The following is a 23091-nucleotide window of genomic DNA, read 5'->3' as shown; positions in this document are numbered from 1 at the left end:
ACTTTCCAAAAAATCGTCCTCCAGAGATACATATGTCAAATCTCACAATATTTCACTCTGAATTTGCCGTTCTTCACATGGCACTGCAGCCTCAGGATGAATTTAACACTTGTAATTGTAAATGAGAAAAAGATCGGGATGATCATTTAGAATAATATATTTTTTGAAAGAATTCATAAAAAAGTTGCAGTTTTTTTATATGATTGACTAAAATATATCTATTTTAAATTAATTTTTTTCATGAGAAAAATGGGTCATTTAAAGTGATATTTTAATTTATTTTTTAACTAAGAACCATAACAAAATATAAATGATATGAAAGAGGGTGAAAATCTCTTTTATAATCATGCATATTCATATTTTGTAAGGAAACGATGGTTGTGATTGGCTCAGATTTCATGAGACCAAAAAAGGATCCAGCAATCAGCGCGAAGTTTGACGAAATGGAAAATTAATGGCGGCGCCCATAAGATTTCCGGGTTGCACGTACGTGGCCTAGGTCTAGATCATTTCTTTTCTTTTGCATGTTTTGTGGAAAATTTGACAAGCAAAAAAAAAAGGTCCTCACTTTCAATTAAGGGGGGGGGGCGGGGGCACACCGGCGACGCCGCGTTTTAAATTTGAGCTTTGCCACTGTGTGCTCTTGAAATATGGCACAGAATCCACATTTGTTGTGGCGAAATTTGACTTTACAAAGGGGATTTTGGAGTTAAAATCATGTGAGTGATAGTGCCTGTGCATTTTTGGTGTGTGTTGTGGTGATTGACTGCTTGCTTGTGAAATTAGTTTGCCATGTCGAACGGATTATATCACTGATATGATATCGTAAAAAAAGAAAATTGATCTCTGCAAAATATGTACATGTAATGTAATGTTGTGTAAGTACCGGTATGGTGAGACTACCACATATGGACCACCTCTTTTGAAACCGACCACCTTTCGCGCGTTAAAATTATTAAAATTACAAACGATACACGCGGGAGAGTGTCCATAAAAACGGTAAGAATCGATTTTACGAGAAAAAAAGAAGCAACAAAAAGTAAAAATTTAGTAGAATTAATCAAAATTGTATTGACCAAACTCAAACCCCGCTGAAAAACCAAGAAATCCAATGGGAAACGGCTTTAGAACAAATATCCGTCGTCAATAGTCGAATCATGCGCTGGAGCTCGCAGTGGAAGTAGTGAGGCGATCATTTAGCATGTTGACGTCATACAACTAATTTGAAAGAGTAAAAATATTTCGGCCGTAAACTTAGTGTATCGCGGGTGGTCGGTTTCAAAAGACGGGTGCAAATTAGCAAATGGAAAATCGTCGCATTCGTTGTTCGTCGATATATACGCGGATTGAATCGGAGTCGCCGAGCGAAACATGGGAATCTGATCTGCTCAATTTTCTGCACAAAAGAGACGAAAACTGGGTAAAATTGATGAATATTTTCGCAGATACGATGCTTAGAAGATTAGGTGGTCGATAAGGGGTAGTTCCAACCATACATGTAATTGAGCAGTCATGGTAGAAGTTTGATAAATTTAAAGGAATTACTATGTTTGATAGGATTGAATTCATAAAAGGTGCTCGCTAATAGGACACATACACCATCTGTGTCTCTAGTGATTTCTGCACGTTCAGTATACCCTATTGTATGTCTTCCTTATTTGCAGATCTGTTTATAATTATCTGTGGGAGAGTGGACTGACCCTTCACCATGGCGCCCATCGACTGGGACAAGATCATGGACGTGGAGAGTACAGAGATGTCGGATGAGCTGGCTGATGAGCTCTTTGAAGAGTTAGCTGATGTAAGAATGTAATCCTTCATTTTTCCCCCCTTTTTGACGTGATGCTGTCCTGAGCATCCCTTGTGCACGATACAATCTAGGGCCGGAGGAGGGGGTAGTCTGCAGGCACAGACCCTGATTGAAACTTTGATCAACAAGTGCGTCTCCACGCAAAGACTAGCACATACAAAACTTGCTGTTTCAATTCCTGAGTGAGAGGGCCTTCAGTACACAAGGCATGAGTAGGCTGTAATTCAGATCCTTGAGTGAAGGGTTTGCACAGCAGACTGGGGGGGGGGGGGGTAGGTTTAACAAAGTAAAATATAGTTGCAGCAAACAATTATTTCATGAGAAAGTCTTAAAATCCAGGTTAATTGTCACCATGTTATCATATATCTTGATCTGGTACATTAATGTAGACTTTTCTTTGTGAAATCATGTAATCTAATAGCTCAAAACTGATTACTCTGATGATCACTAACACAGAAAAGCATATGTGGGACATTGTATTAATTTTGCTTGGGAAAAATACCTGACATTTGATGGACTTCCGTGCGTATTTTGCTCATTTGTATCATTTCAACAACGCATTTTCTTCCAGAGCCACTTGGCACATATTTTTTTTATTTATACACACAAACACTTGGGTAGTAATTTTATTGGATTCTGTTCGAACTTATTTCGAGATTGTTCCCACAGCTGGTATTAAGTGTGCTGAAACGTCAAAACCCGGTACAGTAAAGCCTTGTAAGATATGATGTGACAAAAAACCAAGAATTTTTTTTTAAAGGTGTTCAGTTCATACATCATGAGACCAATTTTCTCAAACCTCAATACAACATGGCCACTTTCTTTTTTCTTTTTTTTACAGATCTATTTCTATAATTTAGCCAAACTAAAAAAAAAAAATGAAATAAAAAAGCACCTAAATATCCAAGGCAAATGAGAGGGCATTAAGGACAATCAATAGAGCGTCTATGGCCGTTGCCTTTGATTAAGTTCAGTGTTGAAACATATTTTCTAAAGTTGCTTGGTGTAATAGTAATTCTATATCATTGGTATGATATTGACAAGACATTTGATGTGGCAATAATTATCATGTCATGAGTTTGTCCACACAACTCTCCGCAGGTTACTTTGAGCTAACTTCTGCATTCTGTTTCAAAGAATTTGAATGGTCCACAATATTTTGTTTCTCTGAAATTTATTTTGTAAGCTTTGTTCTGATTGGACATTTTCAGGTTGACAAGGCTGATGCGAAAGATGATGACCAATGGCAGCAGCTGTTTGATGTGACTAGGGCTATCATGATGATGAAGGCGGCCCAGGCTAATGTTGCACTGGAAGAGCTTGAACAGCTAGCCACGCAGCAGGGGAAGGAGGGTGTTATCAATGGTGGGCCAGAGTTCCGGGAGCATTTCATGAAGCAACTAGTCAGTGATTTTTCACTGATAATTGTTACAAGCTACTGAAATCCTTGCATCTGATTGGTTCAGAACAATTGAATCAGTGAGAAATCACTGACTATTTGCTTCATGAGAGACTCCCCTGTTTTGCTCCTTGTATTGGTTTTAAGTTTGTAACTTGCCAATCATCATCATCATTTTCAACATCCATACCATAATTATCATTACATCATCAATCTCATTATCATTGCTATTGTTCTCAGCCTCATATTTTCCTTCTTCATCATCAGTAATCATCATCACCACCATCGTCACCACCATCATCAACATCGTCATCATCATCAATATCATCTTTGTCATCATCTTTATTATCATCATCATTATTATTATCATCATCATCATCATACCTTATCTTTTTCATCAATCAGTCGTTATCATTGTCATTCTTATCATTGTCATTACCATTGCTCTCAACCTCATCTTTACCTTCTTCACCATCAAATAATTATTATCCTCCTCCTCCTCCTCATCATCTTCTTCGTCAGTCATCATCATCATCATTGTTATCATCATTGGTATCACCATCATTTCATCATCATGGTCATCATCATCTTCGTCGTCGTCATCATCTACATCATCGTCGTCATTAATCATCATCATCGTTGTCATCATCATCACGATTATCATAATCATCACCATGAAGTGTATATGAAAATAATGTAAAATGATAATGATGAAATGAAGGAGGGGGTGGTGTAAAAGGACGAAGAGGAGTAGGAGAAGTAATAGGGAAGCGATAGTTTCTTGTTTTTATTTATTTGCATTTATTTATTTTGTGTTAATTTGACTTGGCAGCCCCATCAGTAATTAGACTACTGATATACTAGGGGGCCCTACATGACATAAATATTCACGAGAATCTTCAGTGGTCATTGAAATATTAGTGCAAAATATTATTGGAAGTTACTTGTTTGCGTGTAATAGTAAAGAATAAAATATTTTTAATATCTTACATTGAACAGAGAGATAAAGTTTTATTTGTTCTCTTTGTTTGAACTATTGATATATATTTTTTTTAATTTTAAATCAAATGACAGAGCAAGGATTGATTGATCAGATCAGGGAATTAGAGGAGGAGAATAAGAGGTTACAGGTAAGATTTTTTTTCTGTACACTATATGTAACCTGCCACCCCAAAACCAACAATAAGTCGCTAGGGAAGATTCTCTGGAAATAGCCAAAATAGAAATTTGTTCTTCAGAAAGTGAAAATGAGAAAATTAGCTTATCTGAAAGAGAAATTCTTATTCTTCCTACTGTCCAAAAGTTTTGTTGTAAAGTTTAGTTTTAAAAAGAGATGCAAGAGCTTGTCTGAACCATTTATTCTGGACTACCTGGAAGTTTCAATGAGATTTGTTCATTGTGCACATCCCACGCGTGAGCGACCTCCAAACTGTATTTCTCCTACTCTTTAATGCTCTCATTGGGTGATTTCAAGTTCGGTGTTCAGTGTTGGTGTTGAGAGCGTGAAAATTCTGCTGAACCCAGCTCCAACACCGAGCTTGGTTTAGAGGAACAATACTGATCGCGTTATCAATAGCCTATGATGTCACGCCTCTGCATTGCTGATCATCTCAACTTCATGCGAGAACTTCTCGACGACGAAAGTAATATCTCATCGTACAGAATGCAAAGGCTAAAGTCACTTTAAGAATCCAAAAGAGTAAACAATATTTTCCATGAAATTGTTTAAGGCTTCAATGATTTGCACTCGTCTTAACTGTAAAAATCTAATTTTACAGGGATATTTCATCCTGTTTGCCACCTGTTCGTGGGCTTCAAATCACCAACACCAACACCAAACTTGAAATCACAATTTTTCCAATCCCGGGGGGTTGGTGTTGGTGAATGGGGAAATGACACGTAGATCATCAACATCGGCTGTGATGCTTGGTTCAGCAGATGACACCCAACATCATCGCTCAACATTAACTGCCGGAATTACGTCATATTTTCTGAGGTCAAACCCAACACCAGCATCATTTCAAGTACAGTGTTGTCACAATACCAACACCGTACTTAAAAAGTTAAAATCACCCTTTGAATATCTTCTCCATTCATTCTGAAATTTGTTTTTGGCTACTTATTGGTTGTTTTTAGATGGCAAGTCACATATTGTGTCTGAATTATTATTGTAGTTACTATTTGTTTAAATGGGTAGTGAATTGACTTTCATGTAGGTACACTGTACGTGGTTTCTAATTGGCTCTGTGTATTAGATAGCTAATCTTAAATTGTACCTTTGAGATATATATTTATCAAACATGAGTAGTTGATGACTGGCTAAATCACCCTCTTATATTGTTTATGTATTTTTCCTGTTTTACTGGTTATGATTTGTTGAAATACCTTGTTGGTTCATCTCTTTTCAAGTAGCTGTAGAAGCACAGTTTTTAACAGTCTATTTCCATTTATGGTCTAGTGGTTCTGACTCCCGCCTTTCAAACAGAGGGTTGTGGATTCGAATCCTAGCCTTGGCATGTTTTCCTTCAGCAAGAAATGTATACACACCATGCTGCACTCGACCCAGGTACCTGGCAGGAGTAATTCCTTGCAGGCACTGAGCGCCGGTGATGGTAGCTCGAGCTAAAGCTGGGGTAATAATAGCAAGCGCTTTGTATCCTCAGGCAATACACGCTATATAAATCCCGCTTTTATTATTATTTATTTATCTAGCGCATGGGTGGATCCGGCGGATCTCGGGACACTCGTCAGCTCCAGAATGAGGTCCATGAACTGAGCCGACAGGTGGATCTAATTCAGAGGGAGCTGAAGGAGAAGGAGAGGGATCTTTACAAGGAGAAGACTGAATCAGAGAGAGTGAGTTGATGAGATCATTTCACCATACCCGTCTGGAATGTATTAATTTTGATAAGTCAGGCCTGCCCACTACACCGTTTTTTTAAAAAGAGTTACCCCGTTTGTAAGATCTTTTATCAACCCAAAAGAGGAGCACTCCGTGTTTTCATGTATTTAAGAAAAAAAAAAAAATCAGCCCATACATGTATTTGTGTAGTAGGGTATGGGTGTAAGAGAAATATAGTTTTTATACGCCCGTCCTACGGGACGTATTATTCAACACTTGTAATTTCTCAATGCTTGAATATAAGAATGTTAAATATGTCTTGAACAAAAAAAAAGTGAGGGAGACACACCTGACATCGAGCAGAAAAATTTGCACCGCACGATTAGGACTCATTTTTTTCATTTTCAAATGTTAGCAGACCTGATAAGTGCTGGGTTATGCTTCAAACAATGTTTAATATTCCATGAAGGTTTTCATGATTATGTTGATTTACCGTGGTAACAATGATATGAACAAAATATTCTTGATTATGAAAACTTAATCAGGTTTACCTACCACAAATGCTACTCTGTATTACTTTAAACCAACTCTGAACTTCATATAATTGGTATCCAAATACCTGTTTTTCATGGACAAGCACATGATGTAAGCCTCACTTTTTTTTCCCCCTTCCTGCTCTCATGGCATGGCAGCTTATAATTAATGTATAAAATTAATTTTCAGAGTTGGTGATGTATCCTTTTATCTGCGATATTTTGCTGGCGATAATCGGCTAACATTGAAATCAGATCTTGACCAGCACTAGGAGGATACATCAAGAAAAGAAAGAACTCTCATCAAAACTTGTGTTTGAAAGAGAACTGGAAAAAAATGCATTTAATGTGACATTGTATTCAAAGGTTCAAAGGAATTGACAAAAAATATGAATGATTATTCTCTTGCAGATTTTTTTTTGTTTAATGACTTTGATACAATAGAAGAACCAGTATTTTTGTTCATAAATTTTCATTAAAAATATGAACATGATCTAAATTCTTTCCCACTGTATCAACTTTTGCATTCAGATATTTAAAATTGAACTATATGTGTTTATATGTTTTAGCCTTTAATTACATTCAGTTGAATAATTTATGCACCTTTTTTCATTGCCCATCATCAAATTGAATTGTGACATTAATTTAGTGTCATCAAACTTTACGCCTCTTGCAGTTAACATCGCTGATGTATGAGTACAGCACTAAAAATAATTGTTATAAATTTTCATAATGTAGTTGATTGCTAACCCATGTTGTTTTGCTGTACCCTTTTAAAATGACAGCTCCACACAAGAGCAGAGGATGCAGAAAAGGATGTTAGAGATATTAAGCGAGAGGTAAGTTGTCCATTGGGATATCAAGTTTTTGTCTCGCCTGCATAGCTGAGTGAGACTATAGGCGCCGCTTTTCCGACGGCGGCGTCAACACCAAATCTTAACCTAAGGTTAAGTTTTTGAAATGACAGCATAACTCAGAAAGTATATGGACTTAGTTGATGAAACTTGGCCATAAGGTTAATCAAGTATTACTGAACATCATGCCTGAGTTTCAGGTCACATGACGTAGGTCAAAGGTCATTTAGGTTCAATGAACTTGAGCCGAATGGGTGTATCTGTTGAATTACCATCATAACTTTGAAAGTTTATGGATCTGATTCATGAAACTTGGACATAAGAGTAATCAAGTATCACTGAACATCCTGTGCAAGTTTCAGGTCACATGATTAAGGTCAAAGGTCATTTAAGGTCAATGAACTTTGGCCAAGTTGGGGGTATTTGTTGAATTACCATCATAACTTTGAATGTTTATTGGTCTAGTTCATAAAACCTGGACATAAGAGTAATCACGTATCACTGAACATCCTGTGCGAATTTCAGGTCACATGATCAAGGTCAAAGGTGAATGAACTTTGGCAATGTGGGGGTATCTGCTGAATTACCATCATAACTTTGAAAGTTTATGGATCTGATTCATGAAACTTGGACATACATGTAAGAGTAATCAAGTATCTTTGAACATTTTGGCCGAGTTTCAGGTCACATGACCAAAATCAAAGGTCATTGAACTTTGGCCATTTTAGAGGTAATTATTAGTTTGCTGTCATAACTTTCAAAGTTTATAGATATAGTGTATAAAATGTGGATATAGGGGTAATCAAGTTTCGCTGACAAGTGTTAGGTCACATGATCGAGGTCAAATGTCAATGAACGTAGAATTGTATCATTATATGAATGGTGTTTTTTGTGAATAATTATTTGATAGTAGTTTTCAAAGTCAGCACTGCTGCTATATTGAATTGCGTGATGCAGGTGAGACAGCCAGAGGCATTCCACTTGTTAAGAATTTTCCTCTGCATTTTGCCCCCCCCCCCAAGTGGCTGTTTTTGTTAAAGGGGAAGCGAGAGGGAGGGGTACAATGAAAATCAAAAGCAGGCTTTAGGGCGATGTTGCCCCCAATAGGCTCAATAGAGCCCTGAATTTGTTTTAAAAGGTGCCCCGGAAAGTCCCCATTCACTAGAATGTTAAAGCTTCTCCATAATTTATTGCAGATTTGGTCAGTAGGTTGTAAAAAGTATCTCCCCCAAAAAGCAATATTTATTAAAGGTGCATATTACCCCTACATTTTTGGTCCTTGGACCCCAAACTGGTCCAAGGCAACAGAACGGGCCCTGTTTGGTACATCAGGCAGAGGAGAACAATGGAAATGAATTGTTAGTTTAAATTCATGTGTTCCAAAGGGACTGTTCACACTGAGCATACCACATATCAAAATGAGATCCAGAAAAGTTATTATGGGATCATTATCTGTTGGCTCCATTTTACTTGTATTTTATTTTAAGTTGTGTATCCTTTAATGTATCATTTATTTTATTCAACATGTTTTAATGAGAATCGGAAATGAATGAAACTAAATTGAATGAAATAAATTAATATATATCACTCCCCCCCCCCCCTCCCAGAATGATGCCCTTCGTCAGGATCTGCGTGATTACCAGCGTCAGATGGAATCTCAGCGTGAGAGTCTCAAGATGCGCCGCGGGGACGACGTGGAGTACCAGGACAAGATCCGCCAGAAGAACCGTGAGATTAACGGTCAACTGGAAGAAATAAAGGTAAAATGCTCCTCAACGGTATGACTAATCCTCTCTTACGGATTGATATTCAGAAAAATGAATATGTAGAGGTGTTGTGGTTAGGTGGATAAGTCTCAAGACTCTGAACCACTAAGGTCTGGGGTTCGAATCCCACCAGTGCACCTGCGTCCTTTGGCAGGGTGTTTATCTACATCTGCCAATCTCCACCCAGGTGTAGGGGAGGAATTTCTTGGATGGTTTAGCACCTACATCCCATGTCATAAAGATTTGTTATAATATCAAATGCTCAATATCTTTAATAAATTTACTATCAGCCAATCAGATTGAAGGATTTCAGTAGCTTTTAACTGTTATTGCAACAAGCTTTATGAAATGGGCCCCTGATAATGGCAGCTGCATGTGCTAATAAAGCCGGGCTAATAGTATGCCACAATTGGAAACATTGTATTTGGCGATCCAGTCCTTCATGAAAAGCCATGCAAATTGATTTTTATCGACTGACATCTGATGTTTCTTTGTGTTATTACCTTATTTGCGAAGTAAAAAAAAAAAAAATTAAGCACTATGTTGCATATTATTGTTATTATTATCATTATTAGATATGACAGAAGTAGAATAGACATTGAGCGATTTCAAGTACAGCATAGAACATATTCCAGGAGTATGCAAAATTGTTTGTGAACAAAAATGAACAGCATTATGAAACACCCACCAAATTTCAAGTACAGGACTATACATGTAGATCGTGGCAGTGCTATCACAACACTTACACCATAATGCAGTACTTCTGTAATATATAATACGAATAAGAATAATGATAATAATATGCAACATAGTGCTTAATTTCATAAAACTCTTTACAATAGCAAATTTGGCAATAAAAGTTAAAAGCCACTGAAATCCTTCAATCTGATTGGTTGGTAGTAAATTTGTTACAGAAATTGTGCATTTGTTATTGTAACAAGTCTTTATGAAATGGGACCCAGATTTTCCTCATGACAAGGATAACCTCTCCCCCCAAAAAAAAAAAAAAAAAAACACACACCTTTCACTTTGACCAACAAACATAATTATAAATAAGTATTTGGTACTGCAAAATTGTAAAATAGCCTTAAAAACGGACATGCTGAAGCTATTTGACATGCACTCATCAGAGGAAAATCGCATGAATGACTAGAACGCTAGAATGGCTAGATCGCGTGAATGACTAGAACAATAAAACATAATTGCAATGGTGGTTTAAGGCAGATACTACATTTCTCTCTCCTTTTCTCCCTCTCTCTCCTTTTCTGTAGAATTTGACAGATAACAACGAGCTCCTGAATGATAATATGAAGGACATGGAAAAGAAGTTGAAGGATGCTGCCGAGGAGATGGATGCGATTGCCGAAGACTACGTGAAGATCAAGAAACTATCCGGACAATTGGACTCCAAAGCTACCCGTCTCAAGCATGAAAATGATGTCCTAAAAGAACAGGTGATTAAGAAAAACATAAAAAGTGTTGATTTTTACACTTGATTTAGGCAATTTATCAGAGTCCAGTCACATCAATCATTTTTTAAAAGAGTTATTGTGATCCATTCTTAAGAAAATTCTAATTGCATTCAAATAATCAAGCTATCAGTAGGTTAACTAATATGCTTGAGACGGTCGTTCTGGTAAACAGGAATCAGACCAAAGCGATTCTGTTATGATAAACATTTCTCCATAGTTTCACAGTTTCAAATTTATATCCACATTCTTACAAACAAAAAAACAAATTGCAATATACATGTATTAAACCTACATAAATTATGCAATATCAAATTCTTTGATAATTGAGTATCAACATGTAAAAAAAAAATTTAAATGAATAAAACTTTAAAAGATCTTAGAAATATGTCAGATTTTAAAAATATGGTTGAATTGGAAGTATACAACCAAGGAAATGGGCGAAATGAAACAAGTCTTAGCAACACAATTTCATATCGAAATTTCTTGATGTCTGTGTTGCGTACTATACATGGAGGTCATCGTTTGATACAATGAAAACAATTACACGGGCTTGGGGCCATTTTGCCGCCGAAATGCTCAAAGGAGCCCTGGAAAATCCCCATTCACTTATATGTTAAAGCTTGTTCAATCTTGCAGATTTATGCATTAGGGGGTGATAAGTAGCCCCCAAAATGGGGGGGGGGGGAATGCTTTTGCCTGGTTTGATGCAAGCATGCTGACTACGCTAACTACACTTTGGTAATCGCATATTCCACTTGATGACAAAATTTATGTGATTGAGATCCATCACCTAAAATCATTACCTAGCAGTTTTTTTCTTACTGGTAATGTGATCGCAAATTGTACTTTTGTCATCAGGTACAGACCTTTGTTCAATTCGCATAATGCAGAGTCTGAAGTAATGAGACTAGATTAACCATGACACAGACAGAAAGTTTGGAGTGTAGCCTTCCTTCTAGACATGGTACAATTGGTAAAGTGTCAAATTTGAGTCTTTGCTTGCAGACTATTGTAAGTTGTCACATGATGCTTTGTTGACCAATCACCGAACAAGATGAAATTAACTAATCATGCTATGCTTATTGTTCTCATTTCAGATCAAAGAGTTATCTGAAAAGCTTCAGAATCAGATCCAAGGTGATGATGAGGTCATGACTGAACTTAATAGCAAGGTGGAGGTGTGGAAGGTATGTAACAAGCATTCTGATTGGTTGAATTACCATCTTCTGGCATTACTGTATATAGAACATTCACTGTGATTGGTTGATTTAGTGACAATGAGTGAACAATCGATGTGGTTTTATGTAGTTTTACTTATCATTATTTTTAATATGTATGTTTCATTTCATGTGTTAATTGTAATACTTTTGAAAAAATTTGTATTGTCTCACTTTTACCGGTTTTTAATGTTCACAAACTTGCTGAAAAGCAGTCTGTTTTGACCGAATGTAAGTTTAACCATGATTAAATAACAATACAATACAATCTTTTGCTGCACAGTTGCTACTGGGCCCACTATCAGCTGGGCAAAATGATTTTTCAGAGTATTTCCATTTTAGATTTCTATTTCGATCAATAGAATATGGATATATTTTTTTCTCATTTCATTATCTGTCCACAGTCTGCACTGGAAGTGAAAGACAGGGAGATTGACCGCCTCAACATGATCATACAGCAGCAGAAGGACCAGTTAACAGCCAGTGAGATTGATACTGACAAGACATCGGTGGTTGCCCTCTCAAAGGTATGCTGTCACATTCTTGCTATCCTATATTATAAAACGGGATGAAGGATGTAGCCAATAGTGAGTGCGTATGCAAGTCACATGTTCATGCTTTAATTCTATGCAACCTCCCAGCTGTGCATTTTTTGTGTAACATTGTGCACTTTGGGTTTATCATTTTACCCATAGCACATAAAATTGAGACGCAATCCGAAATATATGTTCTTTCAAAGGAAAGGCTATTAGTGCTGGCGCTTAATAGATGAGCTTACTAGATAACTCTGTGATGTCATAATAGAAAGCAGGTACATTGTATTTCTGTGACCTTTTCATCAGTGCGATCCCTCAAAAATTTGGAGGGATTCGAACAATGTTTCCACTACAAATTCATACTGCCAACCTTTTTTATAAAACAAATAATGCACAGTTTTTAATTTGTGATATTGACAATGCAGGCATCTTGGGTATTTGCAATAACATGCAAATACTCTCAAGTGAACGCAAATCAAATCCAGATTTGTATTTAATCAAACGATATGCATTATTTGAGAACTACTCATGACTTATAATTGAACGTTCAAGTTTCTCTTTAGGGCCCGATTTCATTACAAATTTTTTCCTAAGGGGATGAGGGATGCTTGCGTGTTTTACCTCAAATTTCAATTTATTTAGATTTGGAGAAATGAAAGGATATTTTTAGCACAGCTATGAGTAGAGTTTATAGAAAAGTGATGAAGTGTGGAATGGATTCAAAATCAGATAAATATTCCTTCTCTCCCTCTTTTGCTTTCTTCTCTTTTTCTCCATCCTCCACCTCATCAATATTTTTTTCCCATTTCTCTTCTTATTTTTCCTCTTCTTTTACCTATCTTTTTTGTTCCTGTTGATCATTTACTCTTCAATAAAAAAAAAGACTCATGGTGCTGTCACCAGACAAAACACATGAAAACAATCATGTATTCACATTCACATGAATTTGACAATATTAAAAAAAATATTGACTTGAACAATACATCTGTTCTGAAAATGTGTGCTTTATTAGGGTATTTTGATTCCAATAGCTCTTGAGTGAGAATCTCTCCTATGTTAATGATTGTATTTTCAGGCTTTGCAAGAGAAGGAGGCTCAGTTGACCATCTTGAGACAGCAGCTTGAAGAGTCAGCCAGGGAGATGGACGAGAGAGCCGAGGAGCTTGAGATGCTGAAGAATGATGCTTCCAGTGGGGCTGGTTAGTGCAGAGCTGCAAACTGTAGAATAAAAAGAAAAAAATATGAAAAATGGAATGGTTGTCTATGGGCAATTCCATAAAATGACCTTTTTTGTACCTCCGACCTCCGTTTTTCTCAAGTCTTGCTTCACTTCTTAACTGACCAAGTCATGGTCATTTGAGGGCATTACAGACTGTCAAAAGAACCAGAAATCAGAGACAGAAAATTTCATGAAGGTCCCACATACATGTATAGGGGGTCGGACATATCTATTTCATGGAATTGCCCCTATGGGCTTTAGAGTGTAGAAAACGCAATTATAGTAAACCAAAGCAATAAGTTTATATAGGCCTACATTACAGTACAACAAGTCATTAAGAATTGTTTAATGATGCAAGTGAAGGGCTTCAGTAACTCTTTGTCCGCTGGGCCGTGAAATCCTCTGTGCTGAATTATTTTTTAGGGAGGGAAACAGTGGATTGTTTGCTTGAGCGTGAAATGTGATTGTCCCGCAGCATGCATTGGTTTGAATGAGGTTCTTAATTAATTTAAATAAACTATATGACAGATTACACCTGAGAAACACACAAAAAATTGTGTTTCAGTAAAAATTTAAAAGTTGAATATGTAGATGCCTGTCACATGTTTAAAGTTAAATTTTTCCAAACCAGTTAGTTGGCCCTACCGCTGTCGAATAACTGCAACAAAGCATTTCTGTGTTGCTCTGTTGGGGTGTTGCAAGAAACTTGCGATCAATTGTAAGTTTATTTTTGGTCCTTAAATCAATCATATGTCTTGCAATTACATGGAAATTAGTGATTAATTGCTAATCTGCTCCTTGGAACATGGAGTGTAATCTCATTTGCTACAGTTGATATTGATCTATCAGTTGTAAAATTGCAACAGAATATTTGCAATTGATTGCAAATATTTTCTTGCAACGCCTCCTATGTCTCACTCAACACTTTGTGATATATAAACCCTCTGTTCTATCGTCTCTCAGCTCCAACTGTGCGTCTTCAGAACATGGTTACCAAATTGCGAGAGACGCTGAAGGAGCAGGAGAAAGAGATGAAAGCGGCGGAGGAGAGGGTTCTGCAAGCGGAGACCGATGCGAGAAAGAAAGACAAAGAATTGAACGAAGCCATTAACAGAATGAAGGATTATGAAGAGGTATAGTAATAATTATGATAATATTATTCCTGTGAAACATATACAGTGAGAGATGACCATGCCAGGGAGACAAGAAAAATGAGCATTTATGAACAGTTATAGGCAGGTTTTGTTGTCTCACCTGCATACCAGAGTGAGACTAGGCGCCACTTTTCCGACGGCGGCGGCGTCAACACCAAATCTTAACCGAAGGTTAAGTTTTTGAAATGACAGCATAACTTAGAAAGTATATTGACCTAGTTCATGAAACTTGGACATAGGTTAATCAAGTATTACTGAACATCCTGCCTAAGTTTCAGGTCACATGGCCAAGGTCAAAGGTCAATTAGGGTCAATGAACTTAGACCATATTGGGGGAATCAACATCAAAATCCTAACCTAAGGTTAAGTTTTTGAAATGTCATCATAACTTGAAAAATATATGGACCTAGTTCATGAAACTTGGACATGAGGTTAATCAAGTATTACTAAATAACCTGCCTTATTTTCAAGTCACACGACCAAGGTCAAAGGTCATTTAGGGTCAATGAACTTTGGCCAAGTTGGGGGTATTTGTTGAATTAAATTCATTTAAAATGAAAAATAAATCAGCCCATATAATTATTTGTGTTGTGAGGTATGGGTTTAAGAGAAATATAGTTTGTCAACACTTGTAATTTCTCAATGTTTAAATATAAGATGGCTAAACATGTCTTAATTTGAAATAAAAGTGAGGGAGACACACCCGACATCGAGCAGAAAATTTTGCGTTTTTCATTTTCAAATGTTGGCAGGCCTGTGATATGGGTTGATTTAAGAAGTAAAAAAATTGATATAATTGAGTTTCTGTCAATCAATTTTTAGCTTCATGAAATAACGCATCGGATCTGCAGTTAAAGTACAGAAGATGAGAAAAATCAGCACATACCCACAGCTAATTAATCACCTGTTCATCCATTGTGACGTCAGCGCGCAGAGTGTAAACTATGCGCAGATCATAATGCGCACAAACATAACTGTGGAACGTCCTTAAGAAGAAAAAAAATTAATATAATTGAGTTTCTGTTTTATTCTAAGGGAGAATATGGATTGGCTGAAGCTGTGCAAGAAATTAAACTTGGCAAGAAGCAGATTGCATTGAGAGAAAGGTAAATATATCCATATAGCTAAAGCTAGGGTTACACTAAAACCAAATTCTCCCGAATAAATTTGGACCGATTCTGCCTGAATGCAGCCTGATTCGGATGGTTTCGATGGATTCGAAATGTTCCCAAATCTCTCCCAAATCTTCTCGCATTCGTGGATGGAGAACAGAATACTCCCAAAACCACCCGAATGCTTGTATTTGGATTAATTCACAGCTGATTTGGTTCCGTTGTAACCTTAGCTTAACTCAGATATTTTTTTTCTGAAATTTGAGTTTGAATATTTTCTCACTTGTTATTTAACAATTTTGTGACATTCCCCTTATAAGAAATTTGACCAAAGTTAGGTCCGCATTGTACTACTTCTTCTAGATATAGTCCTAGTGCTACTCCTCCATAAACCCAATGTTTGATCTAGTTTGGCTATTTGGTCTATATCGTGTGTTTTATGAAACAAGTATTTAATGTTTTGACATCGTACGTTCAATACAAGTTCAAGTAAGTCAGTGCAACTCCGCTTCAAGTCTGTGAATGAACTCTTTCAACTTGCATTCTCACGTAATATTCAGAGCGATCACACTCAAAAAGGTTTATTTTCAATTGGTCTAATGCCAACTCGTCGACTATCATTTGGTCTACCATCAGTTCGTCCACTATTAACATGGTCTAATTGCCATTTAGTCCACTCATCATTTCGCCTAATAAACAGTTGGTTCAATAGCTATTTAGTCCATTGACCATTTGGTCTAATTGGACTTAAAGGGGTGTTGCAAGAAACTTGCGATCAATTGCAAGTCTATTTTTGGTCTCTAAATCAATCATATATCTTGCAATTAATTGTAAGTTCGTGATTGATTGCTAAACTGCTCCTTGAAAAATGAAGTGTAATCTCATTTGGTACAGTTAAAAGTGATCAATCATTTGTAAAATTGCAACAGAATATTTGCAATTGATCGCAAATATTTTCTTGCAACACCCTCTAAGTGTTAATTGGCCTAAATGAATGAAAATAAAACGGATGCTCAGGCGAAATGGTCAAAGACAATCTGGTGATTAGACAAAGTGGTGATTGGCCCAAATGGTTATTGGATCAAATGGTTGTTAGACAAAATATTGAGTTGGCAATAGACAAATTGGCAATTTATCCACATGGACATTGGATATTTGTATAATAATTTTCATCCTGTATCATCTCACTTAGAAACATCGAGCAGCTGACGCAGAATGTAAACAAAGCCGAGATCCAGCTGAATGAACTCCTTGAAGAGAACGAAGAATTGAGAAGCAGGCTGGGGTTCGATCCCAAGCAGCCCATCGATATGGAACAAGCTCGTCTCTATAGAGGGCAGCAGCACCAACAGGACAGGGCATTGAATCAGGTGAGATGGAAATTAGACTTGAAATACAGGCGTTGTTGCTAATATTGTGGGGTGTTTTTCAAAGTGATTTTAGCCATTTGCGTTCTAGCAGAACAAAATCTATTCAAACAAATTTTCATCTTTTCACAATCCATTTTGTTTTTACCGTGTGAGCTTCTAACCGGTAAAATACAAATTGATTGTGAAAAAATTTGTTTGAAATTGATTTATACCAATCAGGGCCCCGTCTTACAAAGAGTTACGATTGATCCGATCAATCGCAACTATGGACGGCCAGCAACGTCATCATCTATTATGCATGCTTGTTCAAAATACTTTCTAGCTGTGATGTCTATTCATGCATTCTTTGTTTTCTTAAAAATTCACTGCGCTTCTCTTTGCATAATTAGGACATTGTGCATATTTTTCATTAAAAAAAATTATGACACTGATGGATTTCCATAGAGATACGATTGATCGGATCAATTGTAACTCTTTGTATGACGGGGCCCTGATAAATCTCTTTCCAGGATAAAGATATACTAAGTTGCATTTTTAAGATGATGATGCTGAATGCCAGTTATGAGTTATGTGATGAGACCCTAACAAAGTGCTGCTTCTGTCACAGGTTTTGGCTAAAGAAGTGGAGAGACTGGAAGAGGAAAGGGTTTCTCTGAAGAAACAGATCCGATCCTTGGCAACTCAACGAGCACAGAGGTACGTTCCCCCATCTTCCTTGTAAGAAAGAAATGAAAATAAGTGAAACAAAATGTTTGTGTATTATGAAGAGATGCATAGGATTAGAGCCTGTTTCTGGCTAATACACTTGAATATACATTATTTTGGGGGGTCATCGAACCCTTATTGAACTCAACGAATTTGGTCACTATGCTGCCGTGTAAATCGTTTTACGCTGCTTGGTGACGATTTACTCTCAAGTCTTGCGCATCTTTTGAGACCAAATTTGCGATGCCTGAGTGCGCGGCTACGAAATTATGCACCATTTTTTTGTGTAACGCATGTCAGACCCATAATTGCTCAAAAGCGTGGTTCCATGTACATAGTCATTGCAATTTGTATTTTCAACCAAAAAATCGTAAACGTATGATTATTTTACTTTTGTTGGTTTAAATGAATTTATTTCATACTATTTACAATTGCAAAAGGGTCCTCGACAAAGTTCATATAAAGAAAATTTAAAAACAAAGGTTCGAAAGACAAGGAAATGTATGAAAATCAATCAAAAAAATAAAGTAAAAAAGAAATTAATTTTGTTTTAGAATTTTTTTTTAAAGGAATTTGTCAGAAATAATTTTTTTTCACCAAAAATTAGTATTTTATTAGCTATATTAAGTGAAAGCAAAAAACATACACAAAAAACACATTTGGTTTCATATTCATTTCATCTCATATGCTAACTTGCATAATTAAAGGGGAATCCAGCCTTGGCCATTAAATATTGTGTTGGGAAGGAGAAAAATAAATTAAACAGAATGGTGAAAGTTTGAAAGAAATCGGACAAGCAATAAGAAAGTTATAGCTGCTTAAAAATTGAGATCACTAATACTATGTAGATTTCAAATTGGCAACTAGGTAGGTAAATTATGACAAGGGGCAAGGACAACTTTCCCATAGGCCATGTACTTTATTATCAGGGATTTGTGGTTTTCTCCTAAGTACCCATTCCTCTGGGGCAGTAATCTAAATATAACCCAGGTAGTATATTGTTTTATGTCCTCATGAAAGAAAAATATAATTTGAAATAAAACTTTTGGGAAAAATGACATTTTAGCCATAATATGTATCGGAGTACATGGAAGAGTAGCCCTTGCCTTACATCACTATGACATCCCATATGCGGCCAATTTGAAGTCTCCATGGGTATAGTGATTACCAATATTTACAACTTTTAAAAATTCATAACTTTTTTGTTGTTTGTCCAATATTGTTCAAACTTTTACCTATCAACTTGTCTGATTTTTCTTTTCCTTATAAAAACAAGTTTTTATTTGGGTTGGATTCCCCTTTAAGTAAGAAGGAGATATAAACAATTATTTTTTTGAAAATGTCACTATACAGTCTAGTTCTTTATATCCGGCTCTATGCGCGTGCAAATTTTTGTGGCGTAATCTGCGGCCGAGATCTGAAGGGGAGGCAAATTGACACCCCCCCAGTATATTTTGGTCTGAATACCCCAGTTAAATTAGGGCTAGAGTGTCAATGAGGGTTCAGCCCCTTCAATGTTTTTCATTGCAATTGTCAAGTTAGAAAAATCATCATGACTTCTTTTTCTTTCAGGGGTGTTGCTCTCGGTCTCACAGCGGATGAGATGCTGGCTGTCGATGACTTTGCGGAGGAACTGAAGAATAGTCGGAAGCCTGGTAGCGGTCCTTCCAAGATTGCCGAAGCCATCAAAGACAAGGGCCTTGGACCGTCGGATTCTGTTCGTGTCAGGGTAAAAGCAGATTTCATTTGCCCATGTGAATTTCTGACCAATCACTTCGAAACCAACGATAAGTCACCCAAAGTGAATTTTGAGATTTTCACTGTGCTTGAAACACACATTAAGCTTTAAATGATATCAACTAGTAAAAATTCATCAACAATAACCCACATGAGTATGTGATTGAATGCAGAGGAAATTCATGGAGATCTTAAAAATGAGGAGAAAAGAAGGTTTGAAGTTAGGAGTTCACTCAAGCATCAGGTATGCACACTGCAATGTCTGTGAAACTTCCAAGCGTCCCACAAAAAGTGATGTCGAAGAAACTCTTGTATCTTGTCTTCTATTCAACTTTTACGACTTACACTATGATTAAGCAAAATTTCTCTTTAAGATCAGCTTTTTTTCTGATTATTGTTTTTCAAAGACCAAATTACTATTGAGTTTATTTACTGAGGATTTTTCTTTGTGACACATTGTTGGTTTTGGGGTGGATGGTCACATTTATTCAGGACCCTTTATCACAAAGGTTTGGGATCAAACCCCAAAAAGGCCATCATGAGTCTAGATCAATCATGCTTGCACCTTTTCCGTCTACAGGAATTTTGTAAGAAATTGTATGATTTGCAAACAATTGTTACAATCAAGGTGAAAGCGATATCATTATTGGTCAAAGTACTGTTTCATAATTTGATGGATAATTTGATATCGTTTGAATTTTCTACAGCAGTAATATTATGGTTCATAATTTCTAGCCATCGTCATGATAGCAATACCCATTGCTAAGTTAAGTATTCATTCTCTGTAATAACCTTATCTATGTGGGCGCGCCATGGTCTAGTGGTTCTGACTCTCGCCTTTCAAACTGTTGGTCGTGGGTTCGAATCCTAGCCATGGCGTGTTTTCCTTCAGCAAGAAATTTATCCACAATGTTCTGCACTCGACTCAGGTGAGGTGAATGGGTACCCGTCAGGATAATTTTTTTAAATGCACTAAGCGCCGGTGACGGTAGCTCGAGCTAAAGCCGGGGTAATAATAGCAGCGCTTTGTATCCTCAGGCAAAAAGCACTTTATAAATCCAGCTATTATTATAATCTTAGACCCACCAGCTAGAGCAGGAAGTGGCCCGCTCGGAGCAAGCCATGGAGAGATTACGGACCCAGCTGACCGAAATGAAAGCGGAGAACAAGAAGCTCACCGACGACAACCAGAGGGTGGAGAAGAGTATGAAGGAGATTCTCCAGGTCTTGAAAGAGGGACAGGCAGGAGGAGGCGGAGGAGGAGCAGTGGATCCAGAGGTCTTGGGACCAACCCTTGAGAGACTATGTCTTGTGAGTAAAGCCATTGGCCCGTATTCTGGGTGACCACGACATTTGCTCATGCGACAACTGCCCGGGGCATAATTTTGTCTAAGATATAGGGTTAAGGTTGCAATAGGGTTTTTTGTCTTGCCTGCATAGCAGAGCGAGACTATAGGCGCCGCTTTTCCGACGGCGGCGGCGGCGGCGTCAACATCAAATCTTAACCTAAGGTTAAGTTTTTGAAATGACATCATAACTTAGAAAGTATATGGACCTAGTTCATGAAACTTGGACATAAGGTTAATCAAGTATTACTAAACATCCTGCCTGAGTTTCAGGTCACATGACCAAGGTCAAAGGTCATTTAGGGTCAATGAACTTAGACCATGTTGGGAAAATTATTTTCAAAATCTTAACCGAAGGTTAAGTTTTTGAAATGACATCATAACTTAGAAATTATATGGACCTAGTTCATGAAACTTGGGCATAAGGTTAATCAAGTATTAGTGAACATCCTGCCCGAGTTTCAGGTCACGTGACCAAGGTCAAAGGTCATTTAGGGTCAATGAACTTTGGTCAAGTTGGGGGTATTTGTTGAATTACCATCATAACTTTGAAAATTTATGGATCTAGTTTATGAAACTTGGACATTAGGTTAATCAAGTACCACTGAATATCCTGTGCGAGTTTCAGGTCACATGACCATGGTCAATGGTCATTTAAGGTCAATGAACTTTGGCCGTGTTGGGGGTATTTGTTAAATTACCATCCTAACTCTGAAAGTTTATGGATCTAGTTCATAAAACTTGGACATAAGAGTAATCAAGTATCACTGAACATCCTGTACGAGTTTCAGGTCACATGACCATGGTCAAAGGTCGTTAAAGGTCAATGAACTTTGGCCGTGTTGGGGGTACATGTATTTGTTGAATTACCATCCTAACTCTGAAAGTTTATGGATAGAGTGAATGAAATGTGGACATGGGTGTAGTTGACAGTCTTAAGTCTCCGTTCAAATGTCATTTATGGTCAATGAACGTGGTATTATGTCATTATATGAATGATGTTTTTGTGAATGATTATTTTATAGTAGTTTTCAAAGTTAGCACTGCTGCTATATTAAATTGCGTAATGCAGGCGAGACTGCCAGAGGCGTTCCACTTGTTTAAGGATTAGGTCAGGTTTATTGTAGGGTATAATGTTAATGGCACGGTTGAAGTTGGACGTTTGATTAGTGTGTGGAATTAAGAGCAGAGCAATTTTTGCCAGAACAAATGTCATGAAACCTCTAGATTGTATGTGTAAACTCAGAATAGGTTTTGGAGCTAGGAAACGTTATTATTATTTTCGTCATTGTTACCGACTCTTAAATCATCAATATCATAATGATAAAGAATATGCCTAATTAAATTCTGAGTAGAGTCATGTTCAGTTTGAAATTTTCACAGATTTGCAAGTCCTAACATTATGGTAATTGTTATTAATTATAATCATCATCCAAATTCTTAATTTATTACATTCATGATTCCTGTGTTTTACTGTGTCCTTTTCAAATATTAAAAACAGAATGTGAGTATTAAAACTCTGAGCACAGTCATTTTCAGTTTCAAATTTTAAAAAATTGTCAAGTCTCCTATTTTACAGCAATTGCTTTCAATTATAATCATCCGTTAAGTCATCATAATTAGTTATGGTAACTGTGTTTCACTATTGTGCATACAGCTGTTCGAATCGAAAGACTCCAAGGAGGCGTATGAAGCCCAGGTGTACCTGAAGGCCCAAGTCGATCAACTCACCGGACGAAACGAGGAACTTAGAAGAGAACTCAGACAGGCTAGGAATGAGGCAGAGAAAACCAGCGTGGCTCTTGATAGAGCAGAAACTAAGGTATGATAGACCCTCATTACAATCCGAGAACTTGTTTCGTGGAGACCGGTTCAGTAAACCAGTTTGGGAGATTGCTTTACTAGCAATCCATCTGATTGCCCGAGAGATGTTTTCAGAACCACTTCACGTAAAGCGGTCTTGCTTCAATGGGAACGCTCTCAGGGGGGGGTCAGATATTCCACGCAATATTTGACATC

The 23091-nt window shown here is 37.0% G+C and overlaps 1 protein-coding gene across 3 annotated transcripts in view; it reads left to right on the top strand.

Moving 5' to 3' along the window:
- Positions 1 to 23091, top strand: part of LOC129282742 (centrosomal protein of 290 kDa-like) — a 68593-nt gene that overhangs the window by 8297 nt on the left and 37205 nt on the right. For all 3 annotated transcript variants that reach the window (XM_064113649.1, XM_064113647.1, XM_064113650.1), the window contains 17 exons: positions 1665 to 1801; positions 3022 to 3175; positions 4284 to 4339; positions 5922 to 6065; positions 7370 to 7423; positions 9046 to 9198; positions 10476 to 10658; positions 11774 to 11863; positions 12298 to 12420; positions 13505 to 13628; positions 14612 to 14781; positions 15838 to 15908; positions 17107 to 17284; positions 17892 to 17980; positions 19562 to 19718; positions 20807 to 21037; positions 22730 to 22894. In XM_064113649.1, the coding sequence (XP_063969719.1) occupies positions 1709 to 1801; positions 3022 to 3175; positions 4284 to 4339; positions 5922 to 6065; positions 7370 to 7423; positions 9046 to 9198; positions 10476 to 10658; positions 11774 to 11863; positions 12298 to 12420; positions 13505 to 13628; positions 14612 to 14781; positions 15838 to 15908; positions 17107 to 17284; positions 17892 to 17980; positions 19562 to 19718; positions 20807 to 21037; positions 22730 to 22894 (2235 nt within the window). In that variant the 5' untranslated portion in view covers positions 1665 to 1708. The remainder of the gene's footprint in view (positions 1 to 1664; positions 1802 to 3021; positions 3176 to 4283; positions 4340 to 5921; positions 6066 to 7369; positions 7424 to 9045; positions 9199 to 10475; positions 10659 to 11773; positions 11864 to 12297; positions 12421 to 13504; positions 13629 to 14611; positions 14782 to 15837; positions 15909 to 17106; positions 17285 to 17891; positions 17981 to 19561; positions 19719 to 20806; positions 21038 to 22729; positions 22895 to 23091) is intronic.

Source organism: Lytechinus pictus, chromosome 19, assembly GCF_037042905.1.
Source record: "Lytechinus pictus isolate F3 Inbred chromosome 19, Lp3.0, whole genome shotgun sequence".
Classification (NCBI taxonomy): domain Eukaryota; kingdom Metazoa; phylum Echinodermata; class Echinoidea; order Temnopleuroida; family Toxopneustidae; genus Lytechinus; species Lytechinus pictus.
The sequence above is the reverse complement of the archived record's forward strand: the minus strand, read 5'-3'. Positions and strand labels throughout refer to the sequence as shown.